We start from the raw sequence: 21,217 nt of genomic DNA on the forward strand, positions 1-21,217 counted from the left end.
ACAACATTTCCCTTTCCCTCATTTAATTTACAATGTTTCCTGAAAATTTCAAGCATTATTTTTCTTCAAGAAATTTATGTAAAAGATCTTTCAATTGAACGTTTTAAAGAGTCCTGTAATTATGGCTGAATTAAATAGAGAACGAGGAAAATTAAATCGGAGAAGTAAAATTATGTGCTTTTGCTTAACCCTTTATGGTTTTTTGGGTCATACGCTGACCCAAACGTGAAACATTTTACTTTTTCAATTATTTATTAATGTAATTGTTTTTCCATGTTACAAATGCATCAAATTCACGCATAATGGGTCAAAGAAGACGATCTGAGTGAGAAAAGTCCTCTAAAAAAATTTATAGAATAAAAATTGCGATAAAAGAGCGCATGTTTCAATGTTTTTATGTTTCACGTTGGACGTTAAAGGGTTAACAATGTTGTACATACATATGTATGTATGTCGTGAAAAATCTTGATAGAAAAGATAATTCTGACATAATTTTATTTTGTATTTTTGGCAGATCCATTAGGATTTTCTCAGTTGTGTTTCCCAGTAAATTTTCTCAGTCAAAAGGGGAAGGAATTCTCTTATTCTTTTTATTTATTTATTTTGTTATTCTTTTCTTCTTTTTCTACAAGATAAAGCATAACTTGATTATTTTCTTATTTTCTCAAAAGAACAATTTTCCCATAGAGAAGTGAATAAATTCCTTATCAACAGCACAAGAATTTTCTCTTTGATTTTTTTCTTCAAAATTAACCCAAAAATTACTCATAAAAGTTCCAAAATTTCCATCCATATCGACTTGTTTATGCGTATTTTCTTTAACGGATTTATGTGAATTTCTCAAATATTTCTTTGTCATAAAATTAGGTCAAGGATTGAATAGGCCAGTAGAATTAGCGGAAAATGACCCCAAACCTAAAATAAATTCTGATAAAGCCAAATTTTGCACGATTTGATTCATAAAATTATAAGCAACATTTTTTATGTTCATAAGCATACTCTAAAACGTGTGCTAATTTCAGAAGATGAGTTTTAATATTTCCATACATTTTTCACATAAGAATCCATTTTTTGAACAGGTGGCGCCGCGAGTAGTTCAACGAAGAAGTTCAATTTAACATTTAAGGCAAAGTAAATATTTACCTTTTTTATTTTTGTATTGGCATCTGCTCTGTACGTCCAGAATACGTGTGTTTTCGGTGGTGCCCCACGCTTTGGGCGGGCAAGCAGTCTCAAGCGCGTCTGTGAGATTGTCATTGTCCACCGGAACGCTTGATTGAGATCCTGGTTTCGGGCAAGACAATGTGTGTTTTTTCTTTTAATTGTTCTTGTAACTCAATTTACAATGGATTCGTCAGGTGAAGATGACGATGATAAACAAATTTATCTTCGAGTGGCATTGAATTCAGTCTGTGATATGTCCTATGAGCTCGAGGGTGGCATGGATACATCAGAAAGAGGGTGCGCCGGCTGGCTTTGAATTTTCTTGGCAATGTCTATCTGCAAAATAATATTGGATCCTTGAAGCTCCCTATCAGTCACAACGTTCACCAAATTATTGAATTCTGGTTTGAAAAGGACAAACTTAAATAAATCCTGAAGCAGATTAATCAATCGTGAATCCGGAGAGGTCATCATTTTCAAGCGTTCCGGTGGGCAATGACAATCTCACAGACGCGCTTGAGACTGCTTGCCCGCCCAAAGCGTGGGGCACCACCGAAAACACACGTATTCTGGACGTACAGAGCAGATGCCAATACAAAAATAAAAAAGGTAAATATTTACTTTGCCTTAAATGTTAAATTGAACTTCTTCGTTGAACTACTCGCGGCGCCACCTGTTCAAAAAATGGATTCTTATGTGAAAAATGTATGGAAATATTAAAACTCATCTTCTGAAATTAGCACACGTTTTAGAGTATGCTTATGAACATAAAAAATGTTGCTTATAATTTTATGAATCAAATCGTGCAAAATTTGGCTTTATCAGAATTTATTTTAGGTTATTTTACATCTCCGCTGGCCTAGAAGGCGTGTGCATAGCAAAAAAAAAACAAAACAAATGAAGTGAGAAGTAAAATAAAATAAAAATTTTATTTCCCCATTTTTTTGGTATAATCAAAGAATTTCAAAACATCGATCTTTGGCATTATTTTGGCATTTTCTGCGTTTAACACTTGATTGATTTGCAGATGGAAATGATCACTGTGAAAAGAGAAAAAAAGAAGATCATCCTATCTCTACCATCTATGTGATACATATGTAATATATTTTGGCATAAGATGGGCATTATCATCCGGAACTGGCACGGTGTTAAATGTCGCGATCGCAGTGTGATCCGTGTGATCGCGCTCAGCCTCTCTCTACCAACTTTGGGCCGTTTGAGGTGAGAAAATGGCAAAGAGGCACAACTAATTAATTCAGCTATGTTTTGAAGTCTTGAGCTTCTTGTACGAACCCGTGTTTTTGGCTTTGTACTCTGATTTAAATGAGCCCGTGAGTTACTGGAACAACCGCGAGTCCCCTGTGTATAAGCTGGGTGATCACCTCAAATATGCGCATGACACCGTCTTGTCTGTTGGTGCATGAATATTTATGAGGGAGGAGTTTTGTGGTTCGTGTTCGGCACTGATTAAACATCGATTAGCAATAATTTATCAAATTTTTATTTACGAAAACAACATTTATTTTTAAAAAATTATAAAGAAAAAAAAATATCTAAAAAGATGCGCGACACTCCCAGTGTGAGTTTCAATTTCTCTCCGCGGACCTTTGGGCTTTGACTTCTTCTTTTCACAAGGAGAGCGGAGGGGGACGGGGAGCAAAAGTCCATGATAGAGAATTTCCTTCATCTTTGATCTTCGCACTGTGCTCACCACTCTGGGAAAGTCACACACGGAGGTATATGGCTCCTCCTTTTGGGGTTTTCTTATGCAAATTCACCTCACCCGGCAATCACAGACAGGTGATATTTTGGATAAAGATAAAAAAAAAAGCTTTTGCACACAGACATTTATCATCTTTCCTCATTCCTTTCTTTCATCTAATAGCTCCCAATCCATCACAACGATCCCTCGTAAAGCTTTTTTTTCTCTCTCATCTTTTTTCCGCGACATTTTCTCCCATTTGATCATCCCAAATGGAATTAATTGCCAATTAATTGTCCATCGACGGAGAAAGAGTTTGGTGAGCCAGAAAAGAAGATTAATTTCTTAATTTTCCAATCTCTCTGCCTCATTTTTTTTCCTGCACCATCTTCAGGTAAGAATAAATAATATTTAAAAAAAAAAGGCGCGAAGTCACCCAATTCGTGTGGAGAGTTAATTAAATTTCACAAAATAATTGAGTTTGTTGCCATAAATAAATGTATTTATTTCTCTATCCCCGCAGTACATCCACCAAGGCGCGCATAAATGGTGTGATAAAGTGTATATAGAGACTGTGTGGAGGACTTTTCTGTTTCCATTCTATACATTTATATGTGAAAATTGATCTCCAGCAGCGCTTTATTTATTTAATTGTCCCCCCGCGCAATAGTCAACAATAGTCGTAATTTTGCAAAATGGCTAAGAATTAACCTCGTTAAAATTATTCCTTGTGCGCATCGTCTTCGTGTAATTGCACTCTGAGGTGCTCCTTCAATGTGCAATTTTATTGCAGCAGAAGCTCTTGTAATTCACAATGCGCAATATTTCTCCTTCGAGGGTGTTTGGATAGGTTTTGCGTGTCGTGTGCTTTTTTTTTAGTTTTAGCAATGAGAGGTGTTTACTTGTTGGAAATTTAAGACAATCAACTCACTGAATTTACAAAATAAAATGTTACTTTGAGTGTGAAATTCACTGGTCAGACTGACTCAAGTTTTCTTAAGATTCTTTAGGTTTTCTTAAAAATGTCTTAAGTTTTTATAACATTGCTTAATACTCCTTAAGAAAAAACTTAAGATCTCATAAGAAAAAAATAAAGGTTCTTAAGTTTTCTTAAGCGAAATTTAAGATTTCTTAAGGTCCCCTTTTGCGCATCAAAATTCGTAAAGATCATTAAAAATATGCATTTTGCTCGACTTACTTTAAAAAAATTCTTAAGAATCTTAGATTAGGTATTCCTAAGAAATTAAAAGGTTTTTCTTAAGGAATTTTAAGAAAACTAATGGAAACTTGAAACATTCTTAAGAAAATTTATAGAAGCTTAAAAAACTTCTTGAGTAAACTTTAAGAATCTTGAGATTTAAGTCTTTCTTAAGCAATCCTAAATCTATCTGACTAAATAATTTTTAGAAATTAATTAATTAGATTTTTATTAAATACTTTGTTGGAATTTTTTTTCTATGAATATTACAAAAAAAATAAAAGATTCTCAAGAAAAGAGAAAGTCAATCATAACGCGTCCAGTTATAAGAGTTGGTGTCCCACAACGTGCAAAAGTTTGTTTATGCGTTGTAATTTAATTTCTGAGTTGTATTAGTAGGCAAAATTGATTTTTTTTTGTGAAAATGAGTAATTTGATGCATAAAAATGGTCATATCTCTGGTTCTATAACACCTACAGAAATTTCTTGACTAGTTTTGGAAAGGTATTGAATCGATCTATAATTTGACATATAATATGGTACATTTCAAGGTCACCTCTAGAACACAAAATGGCGGATTTTAGTTTTACCAAAACAGTTTTTGGTATTTTTTGTCCCGAAGGAATGGTTCTAGAGATTTCTGATGTTTTAGAAAGTTGTAGTGTTTTGCAAAACCTTTAATTTGATACCAAGTTGAGCAAAATCGGTGAAGCAGTTCAGGAGATATAACTCTTAGAACTTTTCAAATTCAAGAATTTTTCAAACTGCTATATCTTCTAAACGGCGACATAGATTTTTTTCATTTTTGGACTGGTGCAAGATTATTAGTCCTACTTCAACATATCAAAATTTAAAAGATTTGCCTAATGGGGATTCGGAGATATTGCCCCTTAAAGTTAGGCAATTTTTGTTTTTGATTTTAGCGCCTCTTGCGGTCATTTTTGGAACTTGAAATGTTTTAGACAGTTGTAGGGCTTCTTGAAACCTTTCATTTGATACCAAGATGATCAAAATCGGTCAAGCCGTTCTCGAGTTATATCGAAAAAACACTTTTTGCTTTAGGCCGCCATATTTGCTAAACCGCTTGACCGATTTTCAAGAATGAATAGTCGATGAAAACGTCTCACTGTGCTCTACAACATACTAAAATTTCAGACCTCTAGCTGTAAGGGAAGTGGTTGACGGTAGTTAAAAATGGCGGACGGCGGCCATCTTGGATTTTGAGAATGCGAAAAAATGAAATTTTACACCCACATTTCTATAGAAAACTTCAAACCCGAAGTCTCTATCTGTTACCGTTCTCGAGATATAAGGCAAAGTTTGGACCACCGGCAGGACGGCCGGCAGGACGGCCGGCAGGCCGGCAGGCCGGCCGGATCAAAAAATTTCCACCACCATTTCCGTAATGTGGGATGTCTAAAACGTGCTCATACCAAGTTTGAGCCCGATCTGAGGTGGTCGGTTTTTCCGACGATTACAATACTTGGTGTTGGCCACGAAGTGGAACACCAACTAATTAATAATTTTGCTACAAATTAGTACCATATAGGCTAACAAAACAGGTGGAGTTCTACAATAAAAATTCTTGAATGATTAATAATTCTTCTTACCGTAAAAGGAGTTTATTCATTTTAATGTTCTCACAATATTACAGAGAAAACAGACTTTATATACGAAAAAATGTTGCTAAAGACATTCGATAACAGACAAAAATATATTTTAATTTCCACTCACAGCTGGGGAAATCTTGGAAACTGCGAATTAAAAAAAATACAAGACACGCCCCCATTCGCCTAATTTTATATTTTTATGCATGATGCATATGCTGAGAAGCTACAGAGGCTTTGGATCATCTTAGACTTTTCTTTAATTTCCTACGATCCTTTAGCATTTTCCCTACAAAAATACAAAGATGAATAAGACAAATAATTTTTTTTAAAAAATATTTAGAAAAATAGCAAAAATAAAAACAACTTCCGCCACTGAATCCATGCTAATGCGAATCTGCACGCTCCATCAAAAATTAATAATGCGATTATTGTAGTCCAATTGGCGATTAATTTGGCTAATTGCATTAAATCTTCGTGGAGCTTGTGGTGACATTTGCGTCTTAATTGCCATATTCCGTGGTCTATCAGTGACCAAAATCTCCCACGATGTGCTCCCCACCGGAGAGAGAGATCATTTTGGTGCTTTTATTTACGATTACTGCTCAGGGAAACTTTTCCTTATCCAACCATCAAATCGCATCGCGGGACTTTTATCGACGGTGGCGCATTTTCCTGTCTTAGATAAATCAAACCATCACCGTGCTTTTTTCTGCCCCTCCAATTTTATATCATTTTAACGAATTAATTAGTGGATAATTTTATGCACAATCTTCTTTTTTTTTGGTGACATTTAGGCGGCACGTCGCGGTGGTCGAGCTTTTTTTATCACGTGACGAATGGAAGACAAATATATCAGACGATGGAAAATCCGTGATTTGAAGATTTTTCTGCCAATGATAGATTTTATTGTGATTTTTTTAAGATTCACACCCACTTGATTATAAAAAAAAATATTAATAAACAAATATTTGAAGGAGAAACTTTTGGCACAGTTTTTCAATTATTTGAATGTGATGATCGGGGGAAATGTTGATAAACTCTAAAATATGAAAATTAAAATGTTTTAATTCCAAAATTAATTGTTGGAAATAAATAATAATAATAATAATAATTCATTTTGGAATTATTTTTGCAAAAAGAAGCAAAGTTTTGTTAGGAAAGCGCCATTTTGGACGCTATTCCGATACCACTTTAAACATCATTAAAGACGCCATTTTGATGAATATTTTTCATTCAAGATTGCTAATTTATCTTATTACATTATATTACATATTTGATTTTACTCAAAGTTTTCTTTGTTTTATTTAACCCTTAGAGGATTTTGCTGGCCAAAGTGGCCAATTCGACTATTTTCACTTGCCACAGAATTAAAATCTATTAAATAATTTGTGATAAACTCTACATCAAGAAGCCATTTTCATTTATTCGAATAGCCATTGTTTTTTATTTAAAATGATTTTAATCTTCCTCTGGAAATTCATATCTTCTATATATTAAAATGATTATTAAGGATGTTGAGGATTAAACACAAAAAATTCAAGACAACAATAAGTATTTAATCTGGAGACAGATAAACCCCCCCCCCCGCCCAAATATTTCAATAAATCTCGATCGATGTTGTCAAGAAAATCTCATAAAATCCATAGCTGAATGAAATGGAAGACCAATCCGTTTGACCATAAAATTATTGATCAAGATCTTGGTGAGGTGAATATTTTCTTATTCACGACAGAATTCCCCAAGTTTTGCGCGCGAATAAAAATTCCGGAAACTTAATCTCACCCATAATTTAGCACTTCGACAAATTTAAGTCGTTCAACAGAGTTTCTCTGCTGGATGATCACTGAGGATCGTTGAGGGCATATTTTTGTCTTTTCGAGGATGAAGAAATTTAAAAAAAAATAAAAAATGTCATCTACTGATGATTTATAAGAGATCATAAAGGTTGGAAAATGTTGGCATCTTACCTGAATTTCATTATTAATTTCACCGCACAAAGGTGATCTCTTGGCGATCATTGCTCGATCATTGAATTTAACAATCACTTCCAGAAGCTCTGCTTGTCCATCGATCAACGAGCCACTTGTCTTCACCTCATAAATCTCCTCCATACACACATAAGATCAATTCCACGGGCATTTTTCTCGCTACAATTCCTTCGTAGACGTAATTACTCTGGCCGGGAAGCATCCCGTGCACTCCCATGAGAAGATGATTCTGCACAAAATGACATTTTTGCATTTCATCCGTGTGCATAAGAGAACAACATGAAATTCATGGGCGAGGAGTCGTTATATTTTCAAAAAAAAATCCAGTTAAAGAAAAAACATCAATTAGACGCCACAAAGTAGGCAAAATCTCTTCGCGCCATGCATTTTTAAAATCTCTCTCCGGCACGCATTGCATCCGATCGAGTATCTGAGCTGCCCACAGTAGTGTAGACTTCGTAGTCGACGATGGAGAAATTGTAATCTCCAAACATTGTGGTGCAGCTGGCTCCAGGTCCGTCGTATGAGTGTGGGAGGTTTGAGTAGGAATCCATATTAGTGTTGCATGTGTTTGATATGAGAAGATCAGCCCCTGCCCCGAAAATAGGCCCACATCTGCAAAGAAATAATGCTTTGTCTGTAAGAAAATTTTTAAGATCATTTTAGGTTAGTTTGAAAGACTTAAAAACATCCCAAATCCGCCATGTTGGTTTTAAAGGACGCCAGAATGCAAAATTTGAATTTTAACCGTTAAAATGCGTTTCAACTGCTATAGAGAGATATTTGAACTCACTCAGGATGGTAGCAGATGGCGTAGGGTTTTTTGATGATGTCAAACTTAGCTGGAGCTTCTGGGCCACCAGCAAGGACAAACAGGAAAGCCTTTTCGGAGTGAATATAGCCCCCTTTGCGACTATTCTTAGCCCATGGGACATCACTGTAGCCACCAGAAATTTCACCACGACTCCCCAGAGCGATCACCATTGTTGGGGCTACACCGTCACAGTGACGATGAAAGGAAACAGCAGAGAAGCCATGTGCAGAGGCACGAAAGGCGAGCTTCCACATTTGCTTAGGGGCCCCAAACCATCCATTGAGGACACTCTGGAGGTGCAATTTGTCACTCTTGAGAATAACTGAGCCGGGAAAGAGATTCAACAGTAACCGTGGCTGAAGACGCTTATCGGGTTCCCCGGTGGGAGCAGGATTCGTCACAGGTGGATTCTGGGGCGCCTTGGCGGAGCTCAGTGCAGCAAAACGATATCGTTCGAGTGAGAGTTCCATTGGAACAGCTCCAGTAGGCTCAACTTCCTCCGCAAAGACTTTGCTGTCGATCTGCAGCAAGCGCACATGGCTGATGACTCCAGATAGATGCTGGCACACCCGAACACGCTCCTCTTCGGTCCAATGAGCCGTTGGTTGGGTCACACCAGCTTGATTTTTCGCCCACGCCAATACACAACGCCACACATCCTCTTCCTCCAAGCAAAACTGCCAAAAAAAATTTAAATTTAATTTTGAAAATCCAAAAGGGTGGTAAAGAACTCACATAATCCGATGAGATGAGCTTTATGAGTCCCTCCTTGGTGAGATTCAGGAAGGCATTTGTCTTTACGCATTCCGATGCATTTTCTCCAATATAGCTGACGCATCTTTCCATAAAAGCCGTACATTTTGCTCCTTAAAAAAGGATTTTAAATTTTATTTTAAAAATAAATTTAAGGATATTTTCTCCATATATTGTGCATAACATCCTTTTCAAATTGGTCTTTACTACAAGTGCTAACACAAGCGACGAAATACAAACAAATTTTTATCAGTGTTCTTACATATTTTATTTTTCAATTGAGACAAATTGGCGGGAAAGTTTCAAATAAATATTACAACGCATTTAATTTTCTTTTTTTTAATTTCTGAAATCAGAATTTAACTTTATTCCAAAATGTCTCCAGGAAGGAAATGCCCCCGTATATCCTATAGCGCCCACAGCAATGTCCGGAACGTTGCCCTCCTCAGTCTCACATCTGCGTTCCAGGATTAACATTCTGGATGAGTGTGATGTTGTCACCTTTCAGCATAATCCTTCCCAGTGGCCGGCGGTTCTTTGTCTTAATGTTCACCTCCTCGGAGTCATCCAGAACGAGATTCATGTACTCATCGAAGCCCACAATGTGCCCCTCTAGCCTTGTGTTAACATTCTCATACAGCCACACCTGTTGGCGGGAAAAATTCTTTTAATCATAATTTTCTTATTCATCTTAATTTATAAAAGAATTTTTTGTTAAAGCAGGTAGAAAGGTTTTTTTTATGTTTTAGTTTACAATCAAAGCTCATTTTCCATCGGAAAATTCAGTGAAAAACGCGGGAAAATTGCATGAAATTAGCACATGAGAAAGATATAGTTTTCATGTTTCAAATAAGAGTGAAGCATAAAACATTATTGGAAGAAGAAACATCAAGAAGAGCATGCGAATGTTTCATGGAAAGCTTCTTCAGCGATAAACTCACCTGAACACGCGATCTATTCTGCAGGTAGCGGAAAATTAAATTGATGGGCTGCACCATCACCTTCTGCACCTTTGCATTGCCCTTGAAAGACATTTTTACACCTAAAATTTACACTATTTCACAAGAAAATCCAATTGTTTTGATAAACGTTCCGGCAGCGTCGTTCACACTACTTTGACAACTATTTGATTGCTTCGATGCTGCGTGCAACGATGAAGCACAAGCATCATGGGATTTTTCACACAATTTCCCAACTAGCCGAGACACTCACACCACCATGGACACTTTTAAAAAAAATTCACAAAACTGACCGTTTGAAATACAGTCCCATGCAGAAAATAGTTGCGCAGACATAATTTAATGAAAAAAAAAACTTACCCGTAGACTTTTCTTGCATTTCCATAACGGCCGTGAGGAAAGTACATGCATTGGCGACTGAAAGTGTAGACACGACGTGATCTTCGCAGGCTGTCTGAAGTTCTTCCACGCCCAAATTTTTTGCCATTGACATCATTTCAAAGATGGAGTCTTTTAGTAAAATCTGCAAAAGGATTTTTATCAATAAAAATTCATAAATTTTAACGAAATTCATTAAATTTCCTCTCACCTTCCCCGTGTAGACGTAGAGAATGAATTGCCGAAAAACTTCTGGGCTCATGTGGGGCACACGAATTGGAATTGGTGTTCCGGGTGCTGATGGAAGGACGCTACATCCTGGAATGCGACAAATCTCTCCACGTTTTAGCGTCTGAAAGCTCTTACACCTGCAAAAAAACACATCGTAAGGCAATAACTATTCGCATTTTCAACTGACATGGGAATTTTCATTAAATTCTTTTAGAAAATTCCAAATGAAAAAATAACGAAGAAATTGTGACAGATTTCTTTTACAATCATCACCTCCAGATGCTTTTTTTTCTTCCTGCAAACAAGAGAAACTATCTCTGTGTGATTCGGGGAAAAAAGAGGAATTTTCCATTAAGGGGATAAAAGCGGAAAATTCATCTCAAACAGACAACCCTCCCTTTCGCATTCAATTAAGCCATGGGAAGAAGAGCAAATATCATTTTCCGATATGGGGCGTGGGAGTTGCAGTTTATCTAGGGAAAGAAGAGAAAGAAGGAAAAATTCTCTAGATAAAGATAAAATAAAGAAAGAAAAGAATAAGTTGAAAAAAAAATAATTCAAGAAAACAGAAAAAAGTTTTTAAGAACTGTCTGTTTTAAACGTTAGACTGTTTGAAGTTTGAGGTTAAATTTTATTCATTTTTAAAATGGACATGGCGCATATAAAAGCGTGCTTCTAGAAAAGTTTTAAGAATAAAATGGAACATAAAGTGAGGAAAAAAATTAAATTAATTAACTGATGTTGAAAAACAATCTCTGAATAAGAGTTGTATTGAAATATCTAAAGAATATTTTTTAAATCAAATTTATATAGCTTTAGGATTTTTTTAGGCCCTTTTAAAATAAACTTAAATAACTTAAAAAATAAGAATTAGGATAAATAAAAAAGAATAGAAAACATTTTAAGGTTTATTTCGATTCCTTGTTTTTTTTTTCAATGTTTGTAGTTAACTGTAAATCACCTAAATTGTAGCAAAAAAAATGGCGAATGAAGAGCGTCCTTTCAAACCTTTTAAACCATTTTTAGGGAGTTTAAGAATAAGTAAAATAAAAAATATTCCTCACTTTAAATGAAAGAAAAGAGACAGAAAATTAATAACAATATAAATTAGAATAAAATAAAAGAATAAAATAAAATTAATAGAAACAAGCATTAAGGAAATGTGAGTCTAGAAAAAGAAAATTGACAAAATAATTGAAAATTTTTAAAAACCGAAAATTTAAATTAAAAAATAAGAAAATATTGAAGAATAAAAAATCACGCACACAAATATTCTTTTAATGAAATTAATCCAACTCCTTTCATTTCCTTCCTGATTTATATATCTTTTTTAAATCAACTATAAGTCCAAAAAGTAAAATCAGTTCGATCTATAATCTACATGTAAATCAACTCTACACAAGGATGGCTCGCTATGGTGTGCAAGGAAATCGCCTCACAAAGCAAAGATTTGCAGAAAGCCATTGGCGAATTTTGAATTTGGAACAGTGTTAATAAATTGGGGAATGCGGGACTTCTTGATCCTTTCTATGTGTGGAAAAGTCAATTAAATTCCATTCAGAATCTGTGGGAGATATATTTCCTCACCAGATCACAAAAAAGGAAGAAAGAGAGAAGATAGAAAATCCCGCGCATTCATTCAATGACGATGGATTGAATAGAAATATTTCAATTTCCGGGCATCCTTGGAATCCCTGCAAGTGGAAGCATTATGTGGAAACCCCCCCCCATTCTTCCCTATGCAGTGTCAACAATGTACGACATCGCTCAACATGGAAAATCTCGTTGTGCAAAAAAAATATTAATATTATGTGATATTCCTTTCGACGCGAGAATCTCTCCGTTGAATGTGCTTAACGATGACTGACATGTGGATCAATTCTTAGCGACTCCCCCGCAGCCCCCCCATTCACGGTGAAGAATGTCATGGGTTGTGGGCTGGGATCTCTTATATAGAAGAATGGAGAAAAAGGATTTCAATCTTTGACTGCAGCCGCATGAAATGCGATGCGGAATGAAATGCGGGGGTGGGATGTAAAAATAAGTTGAATATTTCATGAATATTTTAAGTACAAAATCCAACTCAGGATGAAATGTGTCTCTCTTGTGGAGATTGAATGAAAAAAAGTCTCCTCTATGTGGAACACACAAAAGGAGCGACTCTTCCATTTCGTGGACGATTTGCAATTTCTTCCTTCTTTGTCCTCCATGAGTTGACGCGCGGATCAACGCCCGCATGCAAATTCAATGGAAAAATGAATTTTCTTGTGCTCTTTTAGCTCTCGTTTTTGCCACGAAAGACTGCACATTGAGAGAGGAGATCTTCCTGTACTCAATTGGGATTTTCTCACTGCTTCAAGGACTCCAAGGAGAAGCTTTGAATTGAAAAAATAAATAGGTAACTGAATGTAATCATTGAAGTGAAGAAAATAATAAAATATGGCTGCAATGTCCTTCTATCCTAACTATAATATAATATGTATAAAAAGATTCAAAGCTTTTCAATGAAAATTCTTTAAAGAAAAATCTCCAATGAGGATTTATTAAATCAGAATTTTTTAATAAGAACCTCCCTGTATGAGAGGAAACCTCACCTGGCCATAAGAATAATTCGATGAGCGTAAATCCTTTCCTCATCTCGTCCCACAAGGAAGACCACATCAGCACTATCTTGATCCTCAGACAATCGCTGCAGGTCATCCAGGAGCTGTGGTAATCCCGCCAGAGCTTTATCACCTGGCAAGAGGGAATTGTTACCAAGGGCACGAGAACCCATTCCACGGCGGAAAGCTCTTCGTGAAATTGTGAATGACCAAAAGAGTTATGGCGCGAATACAAAATCAAAATAACCACACGTATGTATTGGACACAAACAACAAGAAGAGCGAAAAGTCATAAAACGCCACAAACACACACACTCAGGTGCAAACGCGCGGCACAAAAGGTGTTCACGAAGCGGACCACTCTTCGGTAGAAGTGGATGCCACTCGCAAATCCCATCTATTCCATATCCACTCAAATGCGGAAGGCTAGAATTTTCAACTCATCCACACAGGACATCGATGGGGGAGCTTGTTCGATGGCACTTCACGCTATTTAAACAATTTTCCACCCACTCGTCCCCCGAGGATGCTGAAGGGAAAACGGCACGGTGGGTAAGAACACTCGAGAGCACCTCAAAAATGCTCCAAGAACTGACAACAAACCACAAACCAATACATTGAGGTGCCGCTGGAGATGTTTTTCACATTGATCATGAGGAATTCTCCCATCTACTTCTTTCATTCTCTCACCTACATGGACAAAAGCCAGGTAAATGGACCTCTTCTTCGTCCCCCAACAATATAAGCAGAGATTCTCAATCATTTGAGCGCTATAAAATTTAAAATATAATCACGATTTAACGGCTATTTGAATATTTAAATTTTAAGAAATATAAAAATTAAAAATGAAATCTTAAAATATGCTAATTTAAAATATTTAAATGAAACTAAAGGAATCCACGCACAACCTTTTCATTAAACTCTTTCTCTCCACCTGTGTTGAGCTTCAGTGCAAAGTTTATTTAATTTTTACATATTTTTTTTATTAAAAATTTTATTTGAACTTTATTAAATTCCAGTATGTTTATTTTGTCCCATTTTATCCTGTATGTAAGACACATAAAATTTATTCATTGCATTTATGCTACCGAGTTCAACGGTAGACCAACGAGAAGTTCTTTTTTTCATGCACCAGAATAATCCTTGTCAGCACATAATTCATGCAAAATATGGAAATAATACCGTGGAAGGTATGTAAATTACATTCCATGCATTTTTCATGGTTTAATTGCAGCACAGAAAGGGGAAAGAAAAAAAAATTCACCAATTGCTGAATGAAGTTAATTAAGGAAATAAATTTTCTTTGCATCCCATTTATCATTTGGGATGAATTCCTGGGGTGTGGAGAGGAGAAAACTCAATGTTGGTTCTTTGCATTGTGGGAAACTCACCAGTTTTCCCATTTTACCCGCAAAATATCTCTCTTTGAGGTTGCTTGAAGTGTGTGATCGTGGATGGAAATGTGGCACGAAGAAGAATGCTCGAAAGCACAAAGAAAGCTTAACAAAGAGTTGGGATTGTTGTCTTCGATAGTACCGTAGCTTAGGTGAGATCCTAAAAGAAGTTGAAGGTACAAGATGGTAAGATGGTGTTGCAGAGTGAATAAGAGATAAAAGAATAAGACATCTTAAGCAGCAATGTGTTGAAGATCTTTCATTTTGATAATTTTCTTGCATTTTTGAATAACCAAGTCAGCAAAACTTTTCCTTCATTTCAAAACTGAATAGACTCCTTCAATATTAAAGAAACTCGCTACGAAGGCATGTAAAATTTTTTTTTTCTCAAGAAGTTTTTTCTCTCTATACGTCATAAATTTCTCTCGAATGTCTTTTCGATGAGTTCAATTGATTTTTTTATTTGGCAATTCATGGGGAGAAAATTGTGTCAAAGTGGTGTACCCTATTCCGCTCAATCAGTGATTTCTTTTCCATCCCAAAGTGTCATTTAAGGTGGAATATTATGCATAACAAATTCAGGAAAAATTCTTCAATGGTAAAGTATCTCATTGATGATTCTCTTCCTCACCATTTCACATTACGTCGTGATGGAAAATATATTCAGAGCAATACCTATATTCCTATACCTATATCAGAAAAGTGTCTTGATTATTTACACTTCAAATCACAATCGAAATGTTGTGTGTGAGTCGCGATAAGGTAACTATTTTGAGTTTTATTTTTTTTATTTTTTGGGGTGAAGTGGAAAAGAAGTGTGTGCATGGTGTGGGGCGGGGCGGTAAAGGGGAGCCTCATAATCTAGACGTGTACAAGATAAATGGGTTAACAAATAGAGCTCTGAAGCAATTGTATAAATATACCCACCACGCATTTTCGAGGAAGACATAAATTAAGAAGCTATGACATTTCTCGAATTGGAGAAAATGAATTACTATCCAGATAATTTTAACACACTTTATACGCCAATGGTACGCGGGGGGATGCCGTGTGGTCAGAGAAATTAACGTATTTGCTTGGAAGAAGCGCGCGAAGGAATTTCTGGTCACTCCGTCTGCACTCTCTTCCCGCATAAAAGTAAATTATGCGATAAGAAGCACCCAAAAGGGATTAGTTAGAGTTTGTCTATTTGTAATCACATTTCGATTTACTTAATTTTGCTTGTGCCAGAAAATGGCACGTAATCCCCATTTTCGATCAATTCTGCCCTCCGTCTCAGCTCCATTTCCCCCAATTACATTTGGCGTGATTTCATGACTCATTTGAGGATTATAACCTCCGCATGGGATGCATGAAGATTTAATTTCCGACACCCAACAACCCCTTCTTGACTTTTATTGAATATTTCCTGCAATTTCAAATGCGAAAAGTGCGAAAAAATCCTCAAGCCCGCACTCTTCACAAATTGACTGATGACTTCTTCTATTAATTCCACAGAATAAAATCACAAAAAATTGGTCAGAATTGAATTTGAGTCTCAAAAGTAACAGAGAAGCATTTTTTGAGGATACTTCATGCCAGCCTCTCACCCAATCCATCAAGTGCGCTCCCAAATGCGATGAAAATCACTTCTGAACTTATTGGAATCAATCAAGAGAGAGAGATTCATTTCCTTTTTCTTTTGAATTTCTGCAGAATTCCCCGTCGAAAAATTCAATTTGTGAGGGCTGCGACACCCCATGCAATTCTTATTGTATCAAATGCCCATAGCGAGTAAAATTGTTCTGCAAATGGGAAAATCTTTTCCATCAATTTATATTTCAATGAATGGGACATTCTTCTGGCCAAAACAGAAAAATCTCCCATTAGATTAATTTATCTCACCAAAATACTAATTCTCTGATCAAAAGATTTTTTATGAGAATTTTGAGAACTTAAGGGGAGTTAGCTGGTTGCCTCTGTTATCACTCTATGAGCAAGTTAACATTCTGTGGTTATTTTTTCATATATAAAAGAAAAATTTGTCAAAGTGATTTAAACAGAACATTTAACCATAAAAATTTTATTATTGAATGAATTATTCTTTTGTGATTGAAATCATCACAAAAATACAATAAAATGGTTAGTTTATGTTAAAATAGGACACAACATTGAAAGAAAAAAAAAACCCAATGAAATGCTCTATGAAGGAGCAGCTTGGTTGATTTTAGCATGAATGAAGGATTTTGGAGAACTCTAAGAAAACATTTCTTTGAAGAAAAACTTTTTTTTTCTTATTTTTCCTCCCTTTTTCGAAGATAATTTCAACAAAATTTCAATTCCTCAAAATTAAAAGTCCGAATTAATTGCACAAAAAAATCTATTAAATGAATTTAGCAATGTGATTTTTCTCTGGGGATTAAGCATTACATTTTATTTACCTTTCCTCGTGATTTCCTTTTCGCCGCACTAAAGTCATTTTAATTACATTTTTATGGGATTTGCATGGTGTACATTTTTAATCAAACCCAAACACAAGACAGGTCACTGAGCTATTACTAACGATTAATCCCACCACGTTCGCTTGTGTTTACATTTCCTCTGGGCAACTGTGGGTGGTTTAAATCCACTTCACCCACCGCGTCCCACCCATTCCGTCTCTCTCTCTATTGGACACCAACCCACCAACTCAGGATAATCCTATGGGGAGAGGGTCTTCCTCTGGGTGCGAGGAATGTCTGTTTCAATTGGACTTTTATTGATTGGCAGGGAAATTTAATTAGTGTATCGCTATGCCATTTCAAAAACACACCCAGAGTGCGCGCAATTTGCCTTCCCTGCGCCATTCCTGGGGTCGCCGAAAACAACCCATCCGGCACATGGAGGACAAAGAAGGAAATTCCCGCGGAGCTGCCTGGTTTATTTTTCTCCTTCACTTACAGAACAAACATTTTCCCGCGCGTCCCAAATGGACAAATAGAATTTTTTTTAATACCCCCCGCGTGGAGAGTCTTCGGGGTACCCCAGCCCCACCTCCCGCCCGCAATGGGTATTGCCATGTGGAGAAATTGTGAAAATAAACCAAATCAATTGCTGTGTGTTTTTCTATTTTTAATTTATACAACACTGAATTAAATAAAAAAAAAGACCCCATCCTGGCGAGCCGCGCAAATTCTTCCCTGCCGCGTATCTCATACAAATTGAATTAATGAGTTCTGCATTGAATGATTTGGAAATCCGTGTTTGTGAAAATTCCGCAACAGCGTTTATTTTAATTTGTCAATGGGGAATCAATGAATACATACTACCCACTTAAATGGGGAAAATAAAACGAAACGAATCCACTCCACCAATTGTTCCAGACTCTCCTCCACATCTCATCTGCAGTTTCTCACTTTTAATTTACATGTTATTTTTTTAATCATTCTTCTGAGCTTTGAATGATTCTCAACGGTTTTTTTATTCGTTTTAATTATCACGTGTTATTCAGAGTAATTCATTCACTTTAGGTAGATATTATTCGTTTTTCTTTATTCTTTGCACAATTGAAAAAAAAATCTTGTATTTATTTGATTCTGTTTTAATTTTCTTTATTTCTATAAATATTTTGAGAATCAAGAATAATATTTTACAACAAACAAGGAGTTTCTGTGCAATTTCAAATTGTTAATAAACTTATTATTTTATCGAAATTTCAAATATTATTGAAAACTATCTTTGCAGAAGTATTAGGGGGATTCAGTAAAAAATAATTAATATTACTAAAGCGACTAAAGCATTTCAAAGATTTTAAAGAAAACTGAAGCACACCAATCATCTCCTAATGTTTCATTCTCTAAAAAAAGTAAATTTTTATTGAAAGAAAATTATTTTTAGGAGTTCTTACTTAAATAATTTTGGTAATAAAACGGCTAGAGCTTACTCCAGAATATATACTCATTCTAATGCTAATTTTTACATACTTTTAACCCTTGGAGGATTTTGCTGGCCACAGTGACCAATTTGTTTTTTTTTATTTGTCTCAAAAATTTTATTTTACTTATTATTAAGATAAATTCTACATATAATGTGTAGATGAGGACCAATTACTTCAATTTCGTAGAAAGAAAATCTGAAAAAATGTTTTCCTTTTGAGGGAAAAGAAGGTTAATGTTTCAGGTTAGAAAATCTGATCCTTTAAGGGTTAATATGTTTAAACTAGATTTGATAATTTCCATTTTGTGTAAGAGCTCAGAAGCTTTGTCTGTAAAATAACAGAGCCAAAAAAATGAGGTTATGTTTCTTTTTATGAAGGAAATCAACAGGACGCCTAACTACGCCATTTTAATTTGTTTTAAAGAAAACTGCAAAGACACTTTTTACCAACCTTATTGTTTATAGCCAATAATCTTTTCTACACAATAATTGAATAGTTTTGAATTCTAACGATCAAATACAGGAGAAATGTGATTGATGTGAGTAAATTACCAAGTTTGTTCGGGGAAATTACCTGGGATAGAAGCGTCAGGGAAGTCAGAAGACGTTAACAAAGCAATATCTTATTATGTCCCCCAAAAGCAATTTCCCATTGCCACCTCACAACATGCCCCCCATCCTGTAGCTATGACCAGAAGTGAGAAAGGCAAGAGGATATAGGCAAAGGTACCTATAGCTCGCCCTATTGCAATAAATAATCACCAAAGTGTCAAGCCGTAATATTGAAATATCCTGAAGGATCTCATCATATGGGAATCGAGTGAGCAACCATTGCCTCCGAGGTATTTTCACATTTCCACTTGGCATCACAAACATCTCTCTTCTGGTGCAGAATCTCATCTGAAAAAGAGGCACAACAACGCCCACACTTTCCGTGTGGTAGCATCCCTTTGCACCCTCGGGCCAACTTACACGTGACACCATGTTATTTGGTGGTGAAAAATATTGAATTTGGATATGCTGGCTGCTTCATGGGGCTTCCGATCAAACATCAACATTTCCACACACACACACCAGCTCCTGATGAAATTAATTCGTGGTCATCGAAGAGTTGCTGGTGTGGAAAATAATTCTTCCGTCGTATGATTTTCATGTGGATTCCGGAGGCGGGAGCTACATATAAGCTTATTTCTTCCCCATCATTCCGAGGGTTGTGCAGCACATCCAAGAAAAAAGGCCCGTGGGGCATTTTGCAGGGAAAAGTGATTGAAAATCAGAGATTAGGGGCGACAGATAGCATCCCGAGGAGGGTTATTGTACTCCAATGGAAAATCAATAGATTTTTTTCTTACATATGGAAAATACGAAAAAAAACTGTTAGGAACTCTAGGAAGAACTAAAAAATAAGATTTTTTTCCAATAAAATTAAAATGATTTTTGTCATGATCACTAATTGGTCTAAAATTGAGTAAAATCTCGTATTTCTATCTTTTATTCAATCAAATAAATTTACATCATTGAAAGTAACAAGGAATTAACAAAATTCTGCATTTCCCTTAATAAAAGAAAATCTACCCTATTTGATTTTCAAATTTCATTTAAAAAGCCTCAAACCGCATCCCATTTTCTATTGTACATCCAATAATGAAGCCAATATCTCCGAATGCAGACGATAGAAGGATGGGGAAAATCGACAAAGAGCTTCCCGATAAAATTATCACCTACGGGCTTTCTCTTGTGCTTCCACTGAAAATTGGTTTTTCTTCATTCTCTTCACTCATTTTGTGAATTTCCTCTTCCTCTATGTATACTGCAAAATATATAGGAGGTGGTTTCTTTATCAAATTACAACCACCACTCGAATATTATAATTAGCCCCATTTGCGACAAAATATCGCATCATTTATTCTAACGCCCCACAAGAAAAAGTGGAGGCATTTTGTTGGGGCTGAGGGGGTGGTTGGTTTGAAGTTGAGAGTGTAGCATAATTAAAATTTAAGTACATCCATTGAGATTCCGACAAATTAAACTAATTTTCGGGGGTGCCCCAATTTTTGTTGGGGGCGACACAACCCCCGCAGCATTGATGGCCAAATAACGCAGAAGGGAGACCCCACAGAATGAGTGGCCAAATTGCCATTTAGTGGTGTTTAATTCATTTTTGAATCACACACCCCCCCCCCCCGCACAATTTGATTGAAAAGTCAACGACTTTCCAAGGAATCTCCTCGCCCTGCTGAAAAATGAATAAAATGAAAATATGCGCGGGGGCGGTGGAAGTTTATCAAAAGTTCGGTAAAGTGTAAATTATTTCAAATGTGAAAAACATGTGAACTCAGTGGGAAAAGTTTTTGAAATTTCCCCGTTTTTGCTACACATCGCCCTTTGTTAGCTGCATCTGTGTGAGGAGGTTCTTTTTCCCGGAGACTTTTCACACCGTATAGAAATTTCAATTTCCGATCTGTCACTCACGGTACAGGCAGGGCTGAAAAGGGGGAGGTGTGCGCGGGAATGGTAACTTACACAGGA

The 21,217-nt window shown here is 36.0% G+C and overlaps 2 protein-coding genes across 3 annotated transcripts; both read right to left on the bottom strand.

The window, feature by feature from the left end:
* Positions 1–7,947: 7,947 nt before the first annotated feature.
* Positions 7,948–14,034, bottom strand: LOC129795559 (BTB/POZ domain-containing protein 19). Of its 2 annotated transcripts, none has more exons than XM_055836951.1 (6): positions 13,392–14,034; positions 10,778–10,934; positions 10,549–10,711; positions 9,212–9,342; positions 8,456–9,153; positions 7,948–8,277 (listed from the first exon to the last, which is right to left on the bottom strand). In XM_055836951.1, the coding sequence occupies exons 1-6, from the start codon at positions 13,571–13,573 to the stop codon at positions 8,052–8,054; spliced, it is 1,557 nt and encodes a 518-aa protein (XP_055692926.1). In that variant the 5' UTR covers positions 13,574–14,034; the 3' UTR covers positions 7,948–8,051. The 2 variants fall into 2 exon arrangements, with proteins under 2 accessions (XP_055692926.1, XP_055692927.1); XM_055836952.1 differs by having other exon boundaries at positions 8,163–8,299.
* LOC129795758 (probable small nuclear ribonucleoprotein E) lies at positions 9,473–10,367 on the bottom strand. The gene is made up of 2 exons (XM_055837241.1): positions 10,171–10,367; positions 9,473–9,875 (listed from the first exon to the last, which is right to left on the bottom strand). Exons 1-2 carry the CDS (start codon positions 10,261–10,263, stop codon positions 9,681–9,683), a joined length of 288 nt encoding a protein of 95 aa, XP_055693216.1. The 5' UTR covers positions 10,264–10,367; the 3' UTR covers positions 9,473–9,680.
* Positions 14,035–21,217: the final 7,183 nt, after the last annotated feature.

This window comes from Lutzomyia longipalpis, chromosome 4, assembly GCF_024334085.1.
Source record: "Lutzomyia longipalpis isolate SR_M1_2022 chromosome 4, ASM2433408v1".
Taxonomy (NCBI): Eukaryota; Metazoa; Arthropoda; class Insecta; order Diptera; family Psychodidae; genus Lutzomyia; species Lutzomyia longipalpis.